General features: G+C 34.5%; 2 protein-coding genes across 2 annotated transcripts; one reads left to right on the top strand and one right to left on the bottom strand.

The window, feature by feature from the left end:
- The first annotated feature begins 3,088 nt into the window (after positions 1–3,088).
- LOC120090620 (uncharacterized) lies at positions 3,089–3,993 on the top strand. The gene has a single exon (XM_039048339.2). It carries the CDS (start codon positions 3,493–3,495, stop codon positions 3,952–3,954), a length of 462 nt encoding a protein of 153 aa, XP_038904267.1. The 5' UTR covers positions 3,089–3,492; the 3' UTR covers positions 3,955–3,993.
- Positions 3,994–5,057: 1,064 nt separating this feature from the next.
- Positions 5,058–11,920, bottom strand: LOC120091582 (ATP-dependent RNA helicase DEAH12, chloroplastic-like). The gene is made up of 4 exons (XM_039049677.2): positions 11,683–11,920; positions 10,708–11,599; positions 6,909–10,050; positions 5,058–6,476 (listed from the first exon to the last, which is right to left on the bottom strand). Exons 2-4 carry the CDS (start codon positions 11,572–11,574, stop codon positions 5,260–5,262), a joined length of 5,226 nt encoding a protein of 1,741 aa, XP_038905605.1. The 5' UTR covers positions 11,575–11,599; positions 11,683–11,920; the 3' UTR covers positions 5,058–5,259.
- Between the last annotated feature and the right edge of the window lie 12,576 nt (positions 11,921–24,496).

The raw sequence follows: 24,496 nt of genomic DNA, 5'->3' as shown, positions 1-24,496 counted from the left end.
AACAAATAGAGACTAGATGATCGCTTAACAACTCCAAACGATCATTTACAAAATACTATATGATTGTTTAAAGTCTCTACACAATCGCTGAGTAACACTAGATGATCGCCCACAAACACCCCGCGATCGCTTACAAGGAACTACACGATTGCTTACCAAATGTTATGTGATTGGCTACAAAATGTTATACAATCGCCTATCAAATGCTACACGGTCACTGAGCTCTGCTACACGATTGCTTAGTAGAAGTAGACGATGCATGGCACACTACGATTGAGACTTTTGAACTCCAACTCTCGAGAGCTCTCCTTCCTCACTTCCGATATTCAGACTTCCCTATCCTCTCTTTCCATTTCTTTCTTCTTTTAAACTTCCACCTCTCCCAACAAAATTGGAAGTGTTCTTAACCGATTCAAACGCCTATCCTCTATTCTTTTTTTCTTGATATTGCCACATAATTGTAGGCCTATCAATAACTAAATTCATACGATAAATCAAAGTACTAATCCATAAATTGCCAACAGTCTCTTAATTGGTAAAATTATTATCAAGGTATCTTTCTCTCTTACTAAACTATGTTGTTTTGTGCACTTTACTTTTCTGCAATTTAGTTTTTCTATCAAACCATTCCCTCCCCCTTCCCTCGCCCTCTTACTACTTTCCATAGACAAATTTACCTTAAAGATATTATACATATGCTTAATGTGGTTCGACTCAGTCTTGCTACTAATGCTACCAAGTTCTAGTAGTTCTTAGATTGATATAATAATTGTATTTGGCCGTGTGAACCTGACAAGTTCTCACCTTTAATAGGATCCTAGAAAAATATAGGATTTTGGGAAATGTTCTGGTCCATTTTCAATTATTCTTCCTTGTTGGGATTTATGCTCTAAAGCCTCGTAGTGAATTAGTTATTTGACATAATAGTTGACTATTTTATATATGCAATAATGAGTTATCCATTACAGTAAAATCCAAGGTTACTACATGAGACTTAAATAGTATGTAGTTGACATTCAGGTAGATAATGTTCAAGTAATAACCTAAAGGGTCTATAATATATGGATAAGGTCAGATGCCTTATCTTGGTAACACTATGGTACAACTCACTTTGTGAGAATTACAAACGATGTGATCCAAATTATTCGTGTGGAGACATACAAGTGGGGTTATCCTATACAATGAGCTTGTATAAGACAGGACTGCAAAATCATTAATCTCTCCTTATGATGCTATTAACGGACAAGATTAATATTTCATAAGATAACCATATGTGACTCGATCTCAGTCCTGAGTGATTTATGGACTCTTGTCTATGAGAGTTTGTCTTTTGATTTGTATGGGTGAGAGTGGCCCAAGCTGCCGGCTCAATAAGCCTATCATTTTGGGGACGAGATCGAGTGGGGAGCTGGGATCATAACTACAAAAGATGGAATTCACTTAATCCTGCCTTTAGGGTAAGTAGACGAGTAGTTCCCTTAAGTGTTGGTTTCGAGTCTTGAACAAAGGATAACCGCCCTCTCATTCGCCCGAGAGGGACTTAATTTATGGTAGGACCATATACAGATTGTTCTTTAAAGGGATCAGTGGTACTTAAGAATTAAGAGGTACTTACAGGGGTAAAATAGTAATTTGACTCAACTGTAATTACAAACAACTCATGAAGGATTGACTTACTTGTAATGGTTGACTTCATGGACACAACATGTTCTATAGCGCTAAGAATGCAGGTATGGGTTTTTAGTGGAATGACCCATAGTTAATAAGTGTTGGTTAATTTAATTAAAGAGTTTAATTAATTAACATCGGATCATTGGAGCTTAAAATTTGTAGGTTTATTACGTTCCCCTGCTAGCTCACAACAGTTAACACAGTGACCAATAGTTTTAAAGAACTTGAATTGCTCAAATAAATTAAAGAGAATAATTGTAATTGTATGTGATATAATTAATATAATGTATATAAATACAATATAATATAAATTAATCTTGAATAAGATTCAAAATTAAACTATATTATAAAAGTAGATTTACTGTATTTGAGTTAGATTCAAATAATATTTATATTAAAACTATAGATAAGTTAATATGAATGAGATTCATATTAAAAACCATAGGTTATAAGAGAGATATTTAAATAAGATTCAAATATTTAATTAAATATTAGATATTTAATTTTGTAAATTAATTAATTAATTTAAGTTAATTATTAATTATTGTAATTAATAATTTAATTTAATTTGTTAATTAATGAATGAAATGGGTGGTTTTCAATCCCACTTCACGTTAAAAGATGGGAAAGGTTATATTGTGAGAAAATTATTATTATTATTATTATTATTATTATTATTTGCAGAATGAAACCGACTTTTCTCATCTCCCTTTGAAGCTTTTTACAGAGAAAAAGGTTTTCTCTATAAAACTCTCCACCACACCAAAATTCTCGTTTTTTTAAGAAAATGAGGTTTCTACAAACCAGTTTCCTTGTTAGAGGATAGTAAGATATTTTGGAAGCGTCCTTATATTTCGAAAGAAAATTTGAAAAAGTATTCTTCAAAATATGTTTTTCTTATTGTGAATGTTGTATGTTTTTCTTTTCTATATTGTGAATTCTAAACAAAATTAAAATAATAGACGTTCAATCGCTTCCGATTGGGATTCAATCCCTTCATTCCTAACCTCTATCCTATAAAGAAAATGAATAGGATTTTTAGCTAAATCCAAGGAAATGGACTCAATCCTAACAAGAAAACGATCAAGATTCTTAACGAAGTTCTATTGGTTTCAAGACTAACTTGTATGAAAATTCAAACTTACTATTGTCTAAGCCATCTTTAGCCCATGTTTTTTTCCCCTAATTTCAACAATCTATCTATTTGAGATGATACTTCTAATTTAAATATAATAAGGTATCCGTTTTCATTTTAAATACTTCACAATCATAAAAAAGTAACAAACTATTTAATATAATATACTTAGTACTTTGAATCATTTTGGTTCACCACGTGTAGCTAAAATTAATATTTTAAAAGTGCAAAGATTCGAATGAAAATTTTGAAGACATATATGAACCAAAATCGAGATTACACCGAATAAATATTCCTTTTATATATAACAACCGTACGGATGAAAAATAGAACCTTTCAAAAAAAAAAAAAAAAGTGTATGTCAATTGCCTCGCCAGAAACATAGCATTTAAACCTGTAGTCTAATCATTACGCTATATTATGATGTGATTAAACTAGTGTGTATTGAGGTATAATATAAAGAAGACCAATAATGAAAGGAACCAGTGTCTTGAAGCAAAAAAAAAAAAAGTGTAAGTTTGTGTGAAGAAGCAAGCAAAGAATTGTTTCCCAATAAATAGTTTAGTCAATTCAATCTCTCTCAATTCTTCTTTCCCTTTGCCTCACCCCACCCAATTATCCATCCCCCTCTTCAAAAATCCAATCCCTTTCCTTCCCTATTCCGATCCCACCCCACCGCCGGCATCATGAAGGCGGCGATGAGCTACAATCCCAAAGCCCTAGATTCGACGGCGGAGATGGTCCACAGAGCCGGGGTTGACCTACTTCGGAATTGCGATCTGCCGCCGCCGCAGAAGGTACTGAGGAGTGGGATGGAGGAGAAATTGGAGCTGTTGAAGGCTCTGAGACTGTCGCAGACGAGGGCGAGAGAAGCGGAGAGAAAGGCGGCGAAATTGATGGAGGAAAAGGATTGTATTAGTAGGGCTTTTGAAGATGAGGCGAGGTTGATGTTCTGTTATCGACAATCGGTCAAATTGCTGGATCTTAGGGTTTCGAAGTTGCAGAAAGAAGAGGAAGAAGAGGAAGAAGAAGAAGAAAGGGATAACAATGGTGGTAGTGAAGGAATGAAATGGGTTTGGGCTTTGGCTATTTGTTTGAGTGTTGTTGGTGTTGGCGTTCTTTTGAGCTATACATGTAATGCTTCATGAACAACTCCCATTATTTACCTTTTTGCCCTTTTTTTTCAATTGCATTTATTCGCCAATTTTACTCTGATAGAGATTCAAATCATTGTTTAAAAAATTAATTAGCACTCTTAAAGCCAGTAATTAAGTGTATAGTAATATTTTTTTAAAAATTATAAATAAATAACGATAGACTTCTATTAGCGATATAGTCTATCAGACTTTTTGAGCTAAATTTAAATTTGTTATATCTACAATTTTTTTTTATATATATTGTATTATATCTCATAATATTTTGTATCATGATGGTGTGCGGAGGGAAAATAATAAAAGTATGTTTTAACATATATTTGATTATTTTTTTAAAACCTTTGATTCCTTTCACTTAACAACTCAATTTTAAATGTATCTACATATTTTTTAAAGGGTATACGTCACAAATATGAAAATTGAGATTCCAACAACTTTGAAAAAATAATAAGCATATCTAAATAGTTGTGTTACAAGTAAGAATATTAAATTCTTAATTTGCTTCGTTCTGCTCCCATTTTTTTATAATCAAAATTTTAAATTTGTTTCGAAAGGAAAAGAAAAATAAAGAAGATGGGTGATTAATTATGTTGTTTGATGACCAGGGAGCTCTTAATTTCACCACTTTTTTCATGGACAAGAATAAAAAAAAATGAAAATAAATTAATAAATCATTTAAGGACTTGTTAATTATTGAATGAGAAGAGTAGGAAGTATGGTAGTATTTTATATTTTTCTCCCAACAAAAGAAAAGAATGTAAGGGTTTGTCATACGTATTCAAAAGGAAAACTTTTCAATCTAATGTATTTATTGATCGTGAATGACAAAATCTTCATTTTTCTTATTATTATTTTTCTTAATAACAAGTCTATATTTAATGACCATAATAAAGATCAAAATGAACCAAAAGTAAAAAGTAAAAAAACTAAAATAAAAATTTTAACAGATTAAAATATTAGTATGGTCTTTGCAGTTATAATTTATTTTGACAAAATGGTACAAGAGATTGGAATGAATGTTTCAAAAGCATACAAGATTTTAATGAACCAAAATAAAACATAGACGAAGAAAAACCACCCAATTGATACTAGAAAACTAAGTAATAATTTATATATGTTATATTAATTGGAAAGGAAGGGTAAACGCCTGGCTAAACATATTTTACAATTTAATTATATGTACATATATGATGAACTACCCATTTGGCTTACGCATTGTACTGTGTAATAATATTATTTACGCCCAACAAACCTAATAATACATATTTTATACATATTTATTCACAAAAGTAAACATGCTCAAACGATGGTCATATGAATGCTCCTCAAGTGGGTATAACATTCATCGCTGCTACCAAAAAACTCCAAACACACCCAACATATATGTCTTCCACACTTGCATTCAACGTGGTTGCACCCATCCATCTTCTCGATCGTGTACCCGCACACCGGGCAGTTCTTGACATTCTCTCTATCTTTCCGCCACTCGTTCAGTGACGAATCTGGGTCTTCCTTAAACACCCGGTACTGTTCGCACGACAGGAAAGGATGGTACTCCAAATGGCACCTATTACAAGTTTCTGAGTAGCATGCTCCACAAATGAATAACCCTCCAGACATATCAGAGCTGGCCACTCGGTAAACAGAGGGGCAGTCAGGAGATGGGCAAAACCTATAGGCACCGTTGCTAGAAGCAACAAAAGCTCCCAGTGAAGCTCGGAACAGTTCCTCCAACTTCTCGCTCGACAACAGAGTTCTCATATCTGCAAGTAAAATAGGAGAACCACATTTCTGTTTGGCACAACATACTGGGAATCTTCCCTGGTTTTTTATGGCGGACTCAAACTGCTCCACAAGGCATTGTCGGCAAAAATGGTGTCCGCAAGCCTCAAGCTCAAACCTGTCGTCTTCGATGTCACATAAGCAAATTGGACAAGCATCTGCATCGTCTGCCCTCTCAACTGAACCACCACTCATTTTTGCAAGCTCAAAAATGATAGTTTCAACTTCCTGCTTCAAGTCCTTACTACCGTGCACATATAAAATATGAAGCCGAGTATTTAATGTAAATCCAGCCCCCGGAAACTTTTGTTTAAGGCCATTGAGATCCGGACCGAACTTCTCAACCACTGCCTTCAAGAGGTTGGGAGGCCAAGATTTGCCTCGAAGGTGAATCTCGAGCTGTTTGCTTTCATGAATGGTCTGGAGAGATTGAATCAACTTCTGCTCAGCTTCAGCTATCTTATCAGGAGCACCAAAAATCCGTAGACTAAGTCTCTGCCTGTCAAAGAGAATGTAGACTCCATTTTCCCGCTGTAAAAAATTTATTAGATCAAAACCATCTCTAGAGGCCAGGTGCTGCAGAACAGTTGGAGTCAGGCTAGCATGATCTATAATCTTCCCTCTCAGAAGCTCTTCCACCGGTCGTCTCAGCTCAGCTAGTGTTTTTGTAGCATTGGCAGATAGCTTCACTCGGTAAGAACCATTGACGTTTTGAGAAAGAGTGCATTCCACACCTGGTTGACATGAAGATTCAAGGCCATCAGAATCTGACCAAACCAAGCTATAATCATCTTCATCCAGTTACCCCAGCTTCAAGAAGGGTTGGCACTGATACATACTTGTGATAAATGCAGAAAATAAAAGGAGTGAAATTTACAAATTTTGAACAACTAGACCTCATCTGTGTGGATATATACTAACAAAATGGTATGCCAACTTTGATGTAGATTACCAAATACTTTTATGAGTATCAAATGTAACCTATGTAAATATTTAATAAAATACAAAAATTACGGTGCTTGAATATAAGATTTGACAGAAAATTGACCCAACAGTACGAAAGTTGTTCAGAAATAAAGAATAATACATGCATTGAGAAAAGAGACAGGAAAATACCAAACATAATCTAACATTTAGAAAAGATGAAGTTCCAATAGAGAGAATACCATCTATCCTCCTGAAGCTTTCAAGTACGGAATTCAGTTGATGTTTTATCACTCTATATATGGGGATGGTGCAGGATAAAGTGCTATGAAATAACTGCTGGCACTTTATTTTCTGCCATGGAAGACATACAGGCAGTGCTTTTCCTTCCAAAAACTCCAAAGCTTTTGCTGCCTCCAAGTGCAATCTTCCATCAAAAGTTATCGCAGCTTTCATGTAAAAATCCTTGGGTTGAGGTGGAAAAACTTGAACATGACAACATTTGACGTGAGGGTTTGATTTAGGCATAAAAGGAGAAATTTCTTTCAGCAGAGCTTCTTCACAAGAATTAACTGGAGGGTTGTCAACAGCATTTTCCCGAACCAGAAAAAGATCCAAAATTTTCCTGTCTGTTGCAGACCTCAGAACATTTAAAATATCAGCTTCAGACAGCTCTTTGTCAATTCCACTAATAGTAACACAGTTATTGTACTTTACGCTCGGTTCAGAACGTAAGAACCTATCCCCAATCACTAGGTGAGAGAAATCATTAAGAATGAATCCAATATCATCAATGTTACATTTAACAACTGCAAATCCTTTGCTCAACCTACGAGGCCAAAAGACTTTAGCTTTGACAGGAGGAAAAGTGAACAGTTTATTATCACATCCAGCAGTTAGCTGCGAAGGCATTATCTTCACCAAGGATCCACAAAAAGAATCACTATCAAGCTTAGAAGCTTTTTCAGCTGCATCAGGAGTAAGAAATGTTATTCTATGTCCTCTTTCTTTGTCATCGACATCCTGTCCAGAACTTGAAACTTTTTGAATACCACAAACTGTACCAGATACAAATTTCTCAAGAGACATAAAAAACTCCTTATCATCAATGGTGTCCACATTCGAACGATATGCATAAACAGTCAAATATCTCTTATCAAGCTCCAGATGTCTTATTTTAGCACCAGCACCCAACAAAGCTATGGGAGTCGAGCCACCATTTCCATGATACAAGCATTTCTCCATGCACTCATTCAACAAATACTTCCTTTCATACTCCAATATATCATTTACAAAATGACACACATTATCCATGTTCTCTGTTCTCGAAAACAAAATAATCTCATTCTGATTGATATTCACTTCAATGCCTATGCAGTTATCACTGAAAACTTTTTGAACATGTGATGTAAGAGAAAGAAGATTACTGTTGCTTTTCCCACAAACTCTTTTAAGTAGAGTTTTGCCAAAGCCGCTAAGAACTCGTCCTTCAAGCCTATGTTTCTCCATATTAGATATGTCAAACAAAGGAGGAGGGGAAAGGTTCAACAAATCATCTACGTCAAAAGCAGTTACACAGACCAAATATTCATTAGTTATTGACAAAATTTCACCGAACACCACCCATTTGGGCCTCTCACTAAATATTAGCAAAGAACATGAAGGATGTAGCTGAACATGTTGTCCAGTCAACGCCACTTCATAACCCAGTCGATCATAACCAGTGAACATGGCCACATTCTCAGCAAGAGAAGCAAGTATACACTTCTTAAGATTTCTGTCATGGTCTGAAGGCTTTAGCGGACTCCAAAGCCAATAACTTGGAATGATAATGTGAAGTTCTTGTTTGAGACAACGTTCCAAATCCAAGATAGCATCTTGGCATCTTCTCATAGTTTTGGCATTAATGCTGTTCTCCCAACACCATTTGTTTTTCCTCTCCTTTGGCAAAGCTTCATATTGTTTATAAACTGAAAGCAGAGTGAAAAGGTCACCATCAGGGTGGCAAAATTGAACTTTCTGGCAATCAGATTTTAATTTATCTTCGACTCTACCAACTCGGCAAAATATACTACTAGCATTCGTCATTAAAATAGCAAGTACAACACCCTCTCTACGAACACGACAATCAAAGCAACTAAGAATCAACTTGCCAAGGCGTGGCTCAATACCTAACTTTACTAAATTGCGGCCTTCATTTGTTAATTCATAAACCTTGTTATTCAGTGTAATAGCTCCCAACTGGACGAGATTTCTGATGGCCATTTCAACAGCTTCAGCACTGGGAGCATCCACAAAGTCAAAATCATCCACATTCTTCACACCCAAGGCAAGAATTCTCAATATTGCAACACCCAGATGAACCTTACGAATCTCAGGTTCATGATTAGGAGACATTAGCTCAAACTCAGACTCTGTGTACAGTCTATAACATCTTCCAGGTTCTGTTCTACCTGCACGACCAGCTCGTTGATTTGCAGAACTCTGACTGGTTCTGCAGACCTTAAGAATATTCATACCACTTCCAGGTTCGAATTTGCTATCTTTGACCCAACCAGGATCTATAACATACTTGACCCCAGGAATTGTCAATGATGTCTCTGCAAGATTTGTGGCAAAAATAACCTTTCTCTTTCCAGGATGGTCCTGGAAAACACGAAATTGTTCATCAAAGGATAGCTTACCATGAAATGCCAAGGGGACTGTACCAGGAGCATGAAAATTTTCACATGCCCATTCTACTTCCATCTGAGAAGTCAAAAATGCAAGAATAGTCCCTCCTTTTTCTTGCCAGTGAATCTCAGACGCCATTCTTACAACATCAGTAACATATGAAGCAACAATGCTAGAACCTGAAGTGCCTTCATCGGAAGAAGGAACATATTTAATATCAACAGGAAAGTTCCTCCCTGGAACATGAAAGATGCCACATCCAAAAAAGTACTTTGATAGTTGGTCTGCATTGGCTGTTGCAGACATAATAATAAGATGCAAGTCAATTCTCACCATGAGTAAACTCTTGAGTAATGCCAGAAGGAGATCAGTATTCAAACTTCTTTCGTGAGCCTCATCAATTATAATACAGGAAACATCAGAAAGCTTCTTATCATTCATGTAGTGCTGCAGTAAACAATGGTCCGTCATGTATATTATCTTAGATTTGAACTGTTGAGCAGATGAAAATGATGGATAACAGCTTATATAATCATCATCATCATAACACCCATGACTTTCTTCCCTCACCCGATGGGCAAGGGAAACAGCAGATATCTTGCGAGGCTGTGTACACACAATTGACTTAGAAGCAGAAAGTCCAAAATCAGCAAGAAACTGAACCAACTGTGTGCTCTTTCCTGACCCTGTCTCTCCAACCAACACCATTACCTACATAAAAATAATCACACATAACTAAATGATTACAGTGGTGTATAGACTAAATCAGATTTAGAAGTTACTTGAGAAGACACTTATTATGAATGAAAGAATAATCAGAGGAACTTCATCCCTCCAAGTCCATGTAGAAACTAAATTTGGTAAAATTATTTCAATCCAGGAAGTTGCGAACTTTTGCCAGTCAGCCCCTTGTTTATGAATGTTAGACCATTTCAAAGAGTTCATATAAAACACCAACTGACAAGTTCATTAGCTCACTGGAAAAATTAAATCAATATAATACATGTTTCATCTCTGGAGGAAGATGAGCTGTGTCGTTTCTTAAATTCATTCATGTAAAGAATAAAAGTATTTTCCAAACTGGTTGTCTATATTTCTTACCCATTACTCATGATGCACAAGAATTGCGATTGTGACCAAAAAGCATAGTTTTGCATACTTAACATATTCTTTAAAGAACCTAAGTATTAATCACAATCCAAAATGTGGATTTTTCTCGAAACAACGTGTGCATATGCGTATGCGATGTTAAACAGGCTTGGTAAACTATAGCTCTCTACCTCCAATAACTAACCGCAAATAAACAAATAGAAAGAATGAAAAATTAAGGTTGGAAATAAAATCAAGAGCTGAAGAAGAAAAAGGGACCTGTTGACACTGCATTTGCCGAAGGATTTCCTGGCGGCAGGAATACATGGGCAAACCATCCTCGAGTCTGCGGCATTCTCTCAAAATCAAGCTATGAATCCGGTTCCAGTTAATTGTCTCATCAAATGTAAAAACCCCCACGTCGTCGGAACCTGATGTTTCCAGTTTCTTTCCTTCCACATAATCCAGAATGTCACGCATAGCAGAGTTAAACTCTTCGATCTTCATCGTAATTGATTTCTTCTCGATAAGAAGCCCCTTCTTCTTTTCTTTGAGTTCAAACACAGCGGCGATACGAAGGGGCCTCCGAAGCAAATCCGAAATTCTATCGATCTCATCCATAACAAGATCGTGTTTGTTTTGCCAATGTCGAACCTTCTCGCCATCCATGAGACGCTTGATACGTTCAGCAAAGAGGGTCCGAAGTCGATCATGGAGTTCCTCAAAATCAGAGGGCAAATTATTCCTAGGTTTGAGAATAGGAGTGAAATCATGAAGGCCATCAAGGCGCAATTCCCACAGCCCAACCATAGTCTCGAGTGCAGAAACCCACTGCTTGAAATACAAAAACGCAGAAACAGAACCAGCCTGGGGGACAATAAAATTATCCGGCTTGGAGTTGCATTTAGCGATTAAATCCTCAATAGAACATTTGAAAACACCACGGTGGTCCAAGACAAGGTCAATAACAAAATGCGCGCGGTTTGGGGTGGTTTGTTGTCCGGAAAACTTCCGAAATTGAAGAGGAAAGCCAGGGGTGGTGGAGGAGCCATTGGGTGAACGCGGCAAGTAGTTTACGTTGGAAGGTCGAGTACATCTGAGGGAAGAATCCGGTGGGCGGAAGACGGTGGAAGAAGAAGAATCCATGGTGGCATGGAAGAGAGAGAAAACCCTAAAAAGCAGAGAAAGAGAGAGGGGGTTGTGTTAGTATATTCACAAGGATTGAAAAGCAAAAAACACAAGAGACGAACGAACCTGTTCGAGTTCCTCGGTAAGAGTGGTTTTGAGTCGTGACTGCGTTGGACGATTATGGCTTCTTCGTGTTCTTGCGGTTGAAGACTTTGGGAGTCTTGAAGGTCACTGCGTTTCACTTTTTCGTAGCTAGTAGAAGAAGAAGAAGAAGAAGAAATTTTGCGACTTGTGATTTCTCGTCTTCTACCTACCTTCTCTCAATCTTTTATTTTATTTATTTATTATTATTACTTCTTCAAACAATGTTTCCTTACCAAAATTCGAAAATTCTTATCAATATCAAATTTTGCACGTATACACCAAGAATCCGTATCAGATATTGATACAAACAACTATGTAACTTATTTTTTTAAGTATCAGTATTCTCGTGTTTTAAAAATATATATTAAAATAATATGTACAAAATGACGTATCATTCAACTTACCCATATCTTACATTTTTAGAAATGGACACATCGTCATATCCAATCGTATCCAATTCATATATGTGCTACATAGATAAAACACATAATTTAATTCTATTCTAAAATTTATTTTCGAATTATGTTATTCAAATATTATAAATTCTAAAATAATATTTTATGTTTTTATTATATTCAAATTTTAAAAATATAGAAGTATATTAAATAAAGATAACAAAATATTTATGGGTCCAAAAAATACAAAATATAGAAGTATATTATATAATGTATTATATATTATATAATATTACAAAATAATAACTATATAATTTTTTTAAATATAAATCATATTATAAATAAATAAATAATAATTTTTTGTCAACTAAATATTAGTGATAACTCTAGCTATTTTTTTTTAAATCTATTACCAAATAAGTCCTTAATTAAAATTGACCAAAAAGTGTTCTTCTAAACTAATTAAGAAAATATTTCTTTTATCCCATTCAAAATTTTTTTATTATTTTATTATATTTGTCTTTTGAATTAAATAATTAAATTTTAAAATTTATTATTTTTCAGTTTTCGTATTCGTCTGCCAGCAACTTGTTTAACAAGTTTTTCCTTTTCTGAGTAATCCTTGTTCAACGAGATGAATACACGTGTTACATAATTAAAATGGTATACTTGGGTTAAATGAGGGGGGAAAATATATGGATTTTTATTAAATATTAAATAAAATAAATATTTCATTAATTTAAGAAAATCGTAACTGTTTATTAGGAAGAGAAGATCGTAAAATTTTTTAGAAAATTGTAATTTATATGTTAATTATGTTGATTACTTTAACTTTATTTATATATAGTTGGAATTTAAAATTTTTTATTTGAATTTAAATTTTGGTTTTTACTCTTACAATTTACAAAGTTTAATTAATCGAATCTACATACGTTATAGTTAGATTTCATGAATAGCTTTTAGTTTTAAAAAAATTATTATGATAATAAAGTATAGGTTAGTTTTTCAGAGGCAATATTTACAAAACTCAAGCTAAATCATGGAGTCAAAAATATTTATTAATGACTTAAATTTCAATATTATTCAAAATTAGGAAAGAAATTTAATTATAAATGAAATAAAAGATAATTTATTTTAGAACTATTTGAATTAATATAATTAATAATCTCTAATTCAAATCTTTTAAAATTTTGTATTAATCCTCTTGGAGTAATTCATTATTTGATTATCTTTAATTTCAAAATTTTATCCAAACCAAACAAAATTTTAAAAAGAAAATTGAGAAGATTAAAATTTCATGATTATCTTTCTTAATTTCAAATTTGATTTAAACCAATATTTGTTAAAAAAAAAATCATGATAATCCTTTCTTTTTTAAAAAAATGTTTTCGTGGGATGATTTGATTACCCTATTAACTTTAATTTTATTGTTCAGGATAATCTTTTCTATATTAATTTTTTTAATTTTAATTATGTGATCATCTTTTAATTTCAAACTTTAATTGAAACTAAAATACTATTTTTCTATATTTAAAAAAAATCATTATAATCCTAGTCAAAAAAAATCAATTCTAAATTCATTAGCGTGTATTTACAAAATTAAAAAGTGAAAAAAAAAAACATAAAAATAACCAATCACTTTGTCAATTTATTGACCTCTGAATTATTTGAACCTAAACTTAGAAATTTCTTAAACTTAAAAAACAAGGATTTTTTCTCTATCATCTTCAATATGTGGGGATTAAAAGATGAATCTGCCTGTATAGAAAAAAAACTGTAGAATCATATTAGAAAATAAATAAGTTACATTAAATCACTCTATACTATTTTTAACTATGAAAAGTGAAAGAAATTAAAAAAGATGACATACTTAACCAAAAAGAGAGAGAAGTGATATTCCTAAAAAAACTTAGAAGGTTAAAGAAGGAAAAAAAAACACACTCGAAATGATGTTGTTATTAACGAAGATAAACAAATACATGAATGCTACAATAAATTTCAAAAAAAAAAAAATGAAAGCAAAAAATTTGGAGAGAACGAGTTAACAATTTTTTTAAGAAAAAAAAATAAATTATATTTATTCTGAAACAAATTTTATTTATATTTCAAATCATAATTTGATTTAATTCTCAATCAAATTATATTAACTTGATGATGCTAAAGAAACATGGGTGGTAACAAAAAAATATCAAAACTTACAATGATGATATTATATTAAAATAAATTAATCATTTAAATAAATTGTTTAAATCTTTATTAATCAAATTATCTAATATATTCTAATGACCATCAACCAAAAAAGAAAAGGACCAATCAAAAGTTTCTTCACTTAAACCTTTTTAGATAATATCAATATAGATTATTAATTTTTCAAGTGTTAAAAACAATTTCATTATAATTTATTTATTTAGTGTAGTTTAAAATTTTCAATTAGTTTTTTATAAAAAAAATGTTTAGCTAATTTTTTTTATATATAAAACATACTTTAGTATTTAAAATTTATGATTTGTATCTATTTAGTCCCTAAACTTTTAAAAGTTACCATTTAATTTCTCGTGTATAAAAAATAGTTCTGATTTCAAGTAGATCATCGGTTTAAATGACATGGTATATATTTGTTGATTAGACATGATGATTTGACAAATATTATTAATTTTTTTAATAATAAATTGATGATTGGACAATGTGAGGTTGCATTATCTTTCTCCTCTTTTATTTCTCCCACAATCTGTCACGTTATCATAGGAATTAATTTAATAATCAATTCATATGTGGGTAGAAAATGAAGTAAACAATTACATTTTAATGTTGGATTGTATATCATAAAACTCGTAGTTTATAAAGTTAAACATATTTTATTATCAATAAAGATATTTGCTTTTTATTTAATAAGGTTGTTATTGAATATGTAAATTGCACTTGTAAAGATTAAATCCAACAAACTAAAATTCATGATTATTATATGAATACTTGAACTTTATGTGGAGACATGTAAATAGCCAAATTGGTTTATAGTATACGAATAAGGGTGAGTGTCTTATTCTTGTAACACTATCGAATACGGCCTACTCTATAGTTGTTACAATTTATTGTAAGATGCTACAAATGAAGTGATCCTGATTCGTTCATGTATTGACATGAAGAGTGGGGCATCCTATGCAATGAGTTTGTGTAAGTTCGGACCAAGAAATAAGTCACTCTTACTTTATAACACCATTTACTGTTTAAGACTAACTATTTTCGCATAGATGATCTAGATAACTCGATCTTAATCCTGAGCTAACTATGAACTCCTATTTATTTGGGATTATCCTTAGATTTGCATAGGTGAGGATTGACTCAACAGCATCATCTCAATAAGCCTCCCATTTTAAGGGTAAAACTGGGTAGATAGCTAGGGACATAGGGTGCAAGATGGAATTCAAGCCTACACGATTTAGGAATATGATGAATCCAAGTCTTGAATAAGGGGTCCCACCCTCTCATTGGCCCGAGAAGGATTCGATTTAGTGCTTGGATCACAAACCATTTGTTCATTAGAGGATCAGTAAAACTTAAGGAGCAAGATGTAATTTTGGGGGTAAAATAGCATTTGATCCAATTGTATTACGAACAACCTGTGAAATGTTGACTTACTAATTATGGTTAAATCAAGTGGCCACCAATATGTCTATAGTGAGAAGAGTGCAACTATCAACTATAGTGTTGTGACTCGGTAGTTAACGAATATTGATTAATTCGGTCTAAAGAGTTTAGCCAATTAATCTCAAATCGTTGGAGCTCATGATTTGTAGGTTCATAAGATCCCTCTACTAGCTCATAAAACATGAACACCTTAGATTAGTAAATTGAGTAAATTCGAAATGATCTCAATTTGAAGTGTTTAAATTGAATTTCAATTTGAAATGTTTAAATTGAATTTAGGGTTTTCAATTTTAAGTGTTCAAATTGCAATTAGGGTTTGAATAATTATATTGGACATAATTAAACATTTAATTTATTAAAATTAAATGAAATTAAATGAAATCAGAGAATTTATGATATTTAAATATTAATTACATGAATAGGATTCATGTTCAAAATTAGGTGTTTGATTAATTTAATATTTGATATTAAATTATTATTTAATTAATTAAAATCAAATTAGTTTTCAATTTATTATTCAATTTAAGAAATTGGTTTTTGATATTGAATTAATTAAAAAGAAAATTGAAAATTAAAATGAAGTGAAATTTTCCAAACACCTAGACCATTAATTTGAGACTTTTGAAGTGTCAATGTGCATGGTTTGTCAGGTTTTGCATGGTTAAAAGAAATAAAAACTTTCGAATTTCTCAGATTACTTGAGTGTTAACTGCTAGAAAATTTGTTTCTGCAGAAACGTTCTTGATCTCACGAACCCTCACCAATTTCCTTCACAATTCACTTCAATCTTGAGTTTCACCACTTAAATTCAAGGTTGAGAATAGTAGAGAAGTTCTCTTGGTAGTTCACTGAGGTTTTGAAGCTGAGAATTCGAAGAGAGCAGCTGGGTTTTGGAGGATTCTTCAAAGGTACATGTTCTTGAAATCCTTTTCTGCCAAATTATGATTTGCATGCTTTTTAGAACTCAAATTAAATGTAATTAGAGTGCTTATTGATTATGAATACTTCCGTTGCGTGCTTGTTTATCCCGACATTTAATTGGCACATTGTGTGATATTAATCATTGGTTTATAATTTTCCATGTAGAAGTTTGACCTAATGAGTAAAAACCAACTGACTATACTAAGACCGTTAGCCATAAAAGCCTTGTTTAATACTGAAATGTTCAATATGGCAACAACAGCTAAAAGACCAAATGTTTCTCCTAAGGAAAACGACCATCTTTGGCATCTAAAGTTAGGTCACATCAACCTCAATAGGATCGAGTAGTTGGTGAAATGTGGACTTCTAAAGAGTTTATAAGAAAACTCCTTGCCAGTGTGTGAATCATGTCTTGAAGGCAAGATGACCAAACGACCTTTTACTGGAAAAGTTATAGAGCCAAGGAAACCTTAGAGCTTATACATTCAAACCTTTGTAGTCCAATGAGTGTTAGGGCTCGAGATGGGCATGAATATTTCATCTCTTGATCTGTCACATACTTTCTCAGCATCGAAACATGGAAGACATTATGAACTAAAGAAAGTGATGGAGGCAATGCCAATGAGTAAGCTACAAACCAATTCGCTCCAAGACCTCGAAAGGTCCAATGAACCTCGGACTCAACTTCCCTTTCCTTCCAAACCTTAAAACACCCTTCATAGGTACCACCTTTAAGAACACTCTATCATCAGTCTCAAATTCTAGATTCTTACGTCTCACGTCGATATAGCTTTTCTATCTACTCTGAGTTGTTTGCATACGAGCCTTGATCTTCTGTATTGCCCTATTCATGGCTTGCACTAGCTCAAGTCCTAGCAATTTTCTCTCTTCTACCTCATCCCAACACACAGGAGACCTACAACTCTTCCCATAGAGGGCTTCAAACGATGACATGCCAATGGTAACGAATAACTGTTATTATGCTAATTCCATCAAATGCAAGTGAGAGTATCAACTCCCTGAAAACTCTAACGCACAAGTGCACAACATATTCTCCAATATCTGGTTCAAACATTCTTTCTGACCATCAGTCTGTGGGTGAAAAGTTATACTAAAATCCAATCGAGTATCCAATGCTAACTGGAGACTCTTCCAAAAACTAGATGTAAAATGAGGTTCGCTGTTTGACATAGTTGAAAATAGTATCAAAAGACGTGTGACAACCCCTTCCATATATAACTATAAAACTTAAGATGCTGAAAACTAACAATACTTTAACACGTTCAAGCTGAGAACTATGAAAACTGTCGTGAGCTTAAGAAATTCTTATCCGCTAAAAACATATATCTGAGCTTACCATTTTATCACAGGAAAACTTCATATGTGTAGTGGAGAAACTGGTCATGCTATATAATGCGTCATCTGAAGATACGTACCAAAACAAATCTGCTCAACTGAATATTGCTTCTATTCTAGAAGTGCCGACTGTGATGTCTCTCTTAGGATCTACATGTCTAAGAATAACTCTGTCTAATTAAGTCTCACATTCATGAGAAACTCATCATGAAGCTCTATATTGTCATAGGCTATAAAATTGCTTAAGCCAATCCTCATATTATTCTTTAGCCTTAAAACAATCACATATCATTACTTAGACCCTGCTGAGGACGAGTCTAAAATTCCCTCTGAAAATGAGGTTTTGAAGTCCCTAGATGTTAAAGCATCAGTCAATTGATAACACATTTCTATAACCTCGTAATAACCGTAATTGATCCCTATAGTTAGTTTTTACGATAAAATCTTCTTGATTCATAAGTCATAGTTTGAAGTACTCGTACTCCCTAAAGCTAGTTAATTCATTACCCATGCAAGGGAAAACATACACTGCTCCAAACCCACCTATAGCAACTTCTTGTTATCAACTTAACTTTATTACAAGTCTATCCCTTATACCAATGGTGATATGGAAGATCCAACTTACTTACTTTTGTGCATATACCACTTTTGTCTACCTCAAGTTGGATTAAGTTCCTTTTTCAATCAAATTGATGGTCTTGTTAGTTCATGTTTCGAACTTGAACACTACGTCAACATCCCTTAAATATTACTAATGCCCTCAATGATTTACCTCTTAACTAATGAAGCCTCAACATACCATGTCAATAGTTCTTGAACATCTACTGTTACTAGTAACTCCATTTTAGCTTATCCTTTCTCAACCTTTTATTTTGGTAATAGATTCTTGTGTTAAAAAAAAGTTCCATACCAATCACTTATGTAAGTTATCTTTCCATCCAACTCATATTCTCCTAAAGTTCCACATGATAATGAGATATTTTTATTTTATACCAAAACAAATCCCTTGTAATCCCTCATATCATGCCTCCAAACCATACTTAACTACGGGTTTTGAACACATTAAATTCCTTTCTCTTTCTAAAAGAGTAAACTTTCTTGGATACTTATTTTTTCCCATATTCCAAATGGAACACAATCTAATAACTACCCCAACTCCTAACTAACAGACAAAGCATTGGAAGTATGAATGAGAGGTAGAGACACGCAACTGTTGACGCGTAGTAAATGCATGGAAAAATAGATAAAATGAAGATGTCTTCATCGCAGCCCTAAGTTTGACTGCAAGGGCAACCTCTTATGCGATCATGCTACACACACTTAAGCCTATTTCTTGGATGCATGCGATGTATATGCGAAGTGTCGAGAGGCCTTATTCCCAAGTCTCTATTCCCGCTCATGTGCTCCCACACATAAAAAAGATGATCGCATACCACCGTATCCTACTTCTTGGACGCATGCAATATCCTCTCCGTAGGGTGCATACGTTGTGTAATAGCAAACGAAGTTTATTCCTAAGTTCCCCATTCTTGCTTATGCGTTCCAATCCGCTCTTTCGAGACTTAGATTTGGTTTTAGACTACTCTCTCAAGTATGCCTAAATGATGAATGATGCACTCATAAGACAAGGTAACCGCATAAACTTGGCTGACGTAAGATTATTCCTATCTCTAGTGAATATTTGATTACAATGCTTAATGCGACCAACCACTTACCCTCCCGGGCAGTTAGTTGTTGCTGACTTTACTCATAGACAAGCGTTGTGTCCACCTATATACAGGCATTGCTACAACTTCACACTAAGCAAATAAGGTTTTCTCACAACACTCACGCAATGCACACCTCTCGGTGGTTTGTTACATGCTTCATATTCCTATGTCGCATGATTAAGTATGCGATACTCTAGCAATCTCACTAAGTGATGCAATGAATGTTAACAATGCTAAGTAAAGGAAGATGGAGATGGAATCAAAGGAAACAGAAATGCATTGATCATAAAATGTATTAATTTCTTAAGCCAAAATGTAATACAATACAATAAAAGAAGAGGAAATGAAAGGACCAGTTGGAAGCAATGTCGTGCTTCCAGCGGATGTGTGTCAAGGCTTCTGGTGGTGCCATGGAAGGGCGGTGGAGCTGACTCTCTTGAGATCTAACTCTGACGAAGGCTTCGATTGTCACTCGAAATGGATGAAGGGGATGAAGAACTCTCAAGCTTTCTTCTAACACATTCGTCTGGATCACAAGGATCCACCCAAAGGTAGAAAACCTTGCATGAAAAGAAATTCTGCTCATCGGCTTCTATATATAGAGCTTGATCGCCAACAGTATTAATAGACCTGGTCTGATTCTGACATTCGCGGCGCATTGGTCTTTTTCTGAGTCTCTACTGCTAACGGCGTGGTAGGTGAAATGTCAACATCATCTTTTGATTTTCCCGAGATATGCGTTGATGCTTCCATTCCACCAACCTTGCGTTCATCCCTCTATTATGGTTATCATCGTGTAGCCGCAAACTTGCAATGACCGCATTCGCTTGATTACCGCAACTTTTACACGATGACCGCAATCGCTTGACGATCGCAACTCCTATATGATGGATGCATGCAGTTGATTATCATAACACCCATGCGTTGAACGTATGCGCTCGCGTTTGTGATGGAGAATTTCTCCGCATGCGGTCGTCTATGCGATAGCCCAGCTTCCGCGTCTGCGTCCCCTTTTTGCGTTAACTACAAAGATAGAAAATTTAACGCATAATAACGCATATTAGTGGATAAGTCGAGATTCTTGATGTTGAATGATGCAAACACAATTTCTCATGAATTCCTAACATAATTGCCGCATATTCTGCTTAACAGCCCTTATAATCCAAAATAAAAGGCCTAAGATGACATGCATTTCTGCCTGTCATCATATACTAAAGATTATTTTGACTATTTACTTGAACCTGATCCACCTTTATGTCTCCACATAAGGTTCAAGTACTCATCCAATAGTCAAGGAACTTTCAAGTTTATTGGATTTCTATTTAAGCAATAGATCTATTCAATAACACCTTTATTGAATTTTCAGAATAAGTTCCATTGTTTACATACCACTAGTTTTATGACATAAAACCCAACACATTTATGGGCTAAAACAAGCGTCTAGATCATGGAACATAGATTTAACAGTGTGGTCAAATCGTTTGGCTTTGATCAGAATGTTAACGAGCCTTGTGTTTAGAAGAAAATCATCAATAACTTAGTAGCTTTCTTGATACTATATTGGATGATATCCTACTCATTGGGAATGATGCAGAGTTTTTGACTGACATTAAGAAGTGGCTAGTCGTCCAGTTCCAAATTAAAGATTTGGGTGAGGCGTAGTATGTTCTAGGAATCTAGATCTTTCAGGATCGTAAGAACAAGAGGTTAGCCTTGTCTCAGGCATCATACATTGATCAAATCCTGATCAGGGCAGGATTCCAAGAGGGGTTTATTACCCTTCAGGCATGGAATCGTATTGTCTAAGGATCAGTATCCTAAGACACCTCAAGAGGTTGAGGAGATTAGATGGATTCCCTATGCTTCAGCTATTGAAAGCTTAATGTATGCAATGTTATATGCTAGACCTAACATTTACTATGTAGTAGGGATTGTCAGTCATTATCAATCCAATCCAGGATTAGATCACTGGACAACAGTCTAAACGATCCTCAAGTATCTTCGGAAAACGAGAGACTACATGCTCGTGTATGGAGATAAGGATTTGATCCTTACAGGATACACAGACTCTAACATTCAGACTGATAGAGATTCTTGTAAATTGACATTAGGGTCAGTGTTCACTTTGAATGGAGGGGCTGTAGTGTGGCGAAGCATCAAGCAAGGATGCATCGCAGACTCCACTATGGAAGCTGAATATGTAGCCACTTGTGAAGCAGCTAAGGAGGCTGTTTGAACCGGTTTTGCATCTTGAGAAGAGGAGGGAATTTCCCTACCGCTTCTGAGAGTGATTGCGCTTACATTTGCATGCTTCGATTAAGCGAGGAGCTTTCTTGATGATTTACTCTCAAGCTTCCTTACAGTAGTTGCAAGTTGTGTGATTTGTGTGCCCAAGTTTGAGAAGCCTTGTCTAGTCTTTTGTTGAAAAGATTTTGTGTCCTGTTGTAGTTGTTTGGTTTCTTGTTGAAGTTGTATGTTGTCCTTTTATAAATTGTGGAGTTCCTGTTGAAATTTCAAAGAGTGGTCAGCAAGGGATTTCACTACATCCTTGAGAGACGTACCTTAGAAGCTTGAAGAAGATTGATTTTGGTTCTTGTATTGCCCTTGAGATCCCCATTTGAAATTGGGATGATCTCGCCACCCTTGGATATAAGTTTGCCTATGGGGGTTATACTTCCTTTGGAAACCTCCTATTGCATTCACTTGAGATTGACCTTGTGGGCAAGCTTTGGAAGCATGTCCATGTTGGGATTGGTGTCTTAATTCTCTCGGAGTCTTGTAGTTTGTAAACATTATACACATTATTATGAATAAAATAAGAGTTATTTTATTTTTCATTTACTCATATCCAATAAATAAAGCTCCATGGTTATTGTATGAAAATTTAAGCATGTATATGAGATATACAAGTGGATCATGCCTTAAGTGATAACCTAAAAAGTTCTATAGTATAAGGATTAAGAAGGGATACTTGATCCTGATGACACTATGGATACAACCCACTTTGTAGAGGCTTACAAGTGTTGTGAACTACTGCAGATGGTTGATTTTGACCATTCATGTGGAGACATGCGAGCGGGGGTGTCCTATACAAAGAGTTTGTATAAGACCAGACCACGAGGTGACTAGCCTCTTTATATGACGCCGTTGATACTTGAGATTTACATCTCACCTAAACGACCATAGATGATATGACCTCAATCCTGAATGTTCTGGGAACTCCTGCATTTGAAGGTGGTCCTTTGATTAGTATGGGTGAGAGTGGCTAGATTGCTAACTCAACAAACCTACCTTTTTGGGGATTTGTCTGACTTGGGAGCTAGGAACTCAGTTACACTAGATGGAATTCACTCCTTCCCCGAAGTAGGGGTAAGTAGATAGATTGTTCCTTTAAGAGTTACTTTCGAGTCTTGAGCATAATGGCCACAACTTCTCTTTGGAAGAGAGGACTCAGTCATAATAGGACTATGACTTATGTTCATTAGATGGATCAGTGGTACTTAAGGAGTTAGATGTAACTACAGGGGCATAACGGTAAATCGGCCCAGCTGTACTTACGAGTGATCTGTGAAGGGTTATCACACTGTTGGTTGGTTGATATGGACATAGAATATATCTGTAGTAAGAACAGTGCAGTTATCGGTCTTTAGTGGAGTGCCCGGCAATTAATGGATGATGGACCCATGACTAAAGAGCTTAGTCAATTATTCATGTACTGTTGGTGCTTCAAGCTATAGGTCTATAAGGTCCCCTTGGTAGCTTAATGTATTCAAGTTGAGAATCAATTCTTGGTGTTGATTTGAAATGTTCCAATTGACAATAGGAAATTCAATTATATATGATCTAATCAGATGTATGAGATATATCAAGTGGAGGATTAATGTAAATATGATTTACATTAAGTACCATAGAAAAAGAACTATGGTTTATATACTTCATGAGATGAAATATTAAAACTATAGGTTATAAATATAATATGGTAAGTTGGTTATCATATATATTTATAATAATATTAATTATTGGATAGTTATCTCTTTTTCTCTAATAACCAATTGAGTGGGAGGTTATTTGTGGTTTTATGGTAACTGTGAGATAAAAAGGAAAAATATTTTCCTAAATTTAAAAGAGTTACTTGACTCGGAAAGAAACTCACAAAAAGACTATCAAGTGAAATTGTTTCACTAAACAATAGATGATAGAGAGGCTAAACGATCGTGGAGTGTTACTATACGATAGTTCACTCAGCTGGTCGTAGCTAAACGATTGCAGGGCATTGTCTATATGATAGGCTGCCATCTTCTACACGATTAAGCATTTGTCTATACGATAGACACTTCTCATCTTCCACTTGCTCAATCGTCTACACGATTGTTGTTCCTCCAGTCTCTTCCTTTAACCAAGTCCATACAGAGCCCACAACTCCTAGATTCTCCACCGAGAATACGAAGGTAACTATTGTGGTAGTGTCCTTACTCAACTCGATTGAGTTCTAGGTTCTGAAGGCCGTTCGTTGGGTTTGTGATTATTGTGATCGTTGGGTTCATGTTCGTTGTTGATCGTGCTGTGTTGCGGTTGTTCTATTCGAGTGTTCGTGTATTGCTATCTTGGACGCTTGGAGACTGATCGAGGGAGTTTGAAGAATGAGTCTTCAAAGGTATGACACTCTATCCCTTGATTATCTTAAAGCATGTTGTAATTTCTAATTATGCATGACCTCTTAGTTTTTGTTTCTTGTACTGTAATTGTGTATCTTCAATATCGAATGGAATT

This window comes from Benincasa hispida, chromosome 11, assembly GCF_027475165.1.
Source record: "Benincasa hispida cultivar pf3 chromosome 11, pf3_genome.v1.1, whole genome shotgun sequence".
In the NCBI taxonomy this organism is placed as follows: Eukaryota; Viridiplantae; Streptophyta; class Magnoliopsida; order Cucurbitales; family Cucurbitaceae; genus Benincasa; species Benincasa hispida.
This window is presented reverse-complemented; position numbering and strand designations above follow the sequence as displayed.

Excerpts from the sequence above, each read along its gene's own strand:
- LOC120090620 (XM_039048339.2), top strand. The coding sequence starts at position 3,493 with ATGAAGGCGGCGATGAGCTACAATCCCAAAGCCCTAGATTCGACGGCG.
- LOC120091582 (XM_039049677.2), bottom strand. The coding sequence starts at position 11,574 with ATGGATTCTTCTTCTTCCACCGTCTTCCGCCCACCGGATTCTTCCCTC. Across the intron at positions 10,051-10,707 it reads GGCAAATGCAGTGTCAACAG|GTAATGGTGTTGGTTGGAGA; the intron begins GTCCCTTTTTCT and ends ATTTTTATGTAG. Across the intron at positions 6,477-6,908 it reads AAGCTTCAGGAGGATAGATG|GTGTGGAATGCACTCTTTCT; the intron begins GTATTCTCTCTA and ends CATGTCAACCAG.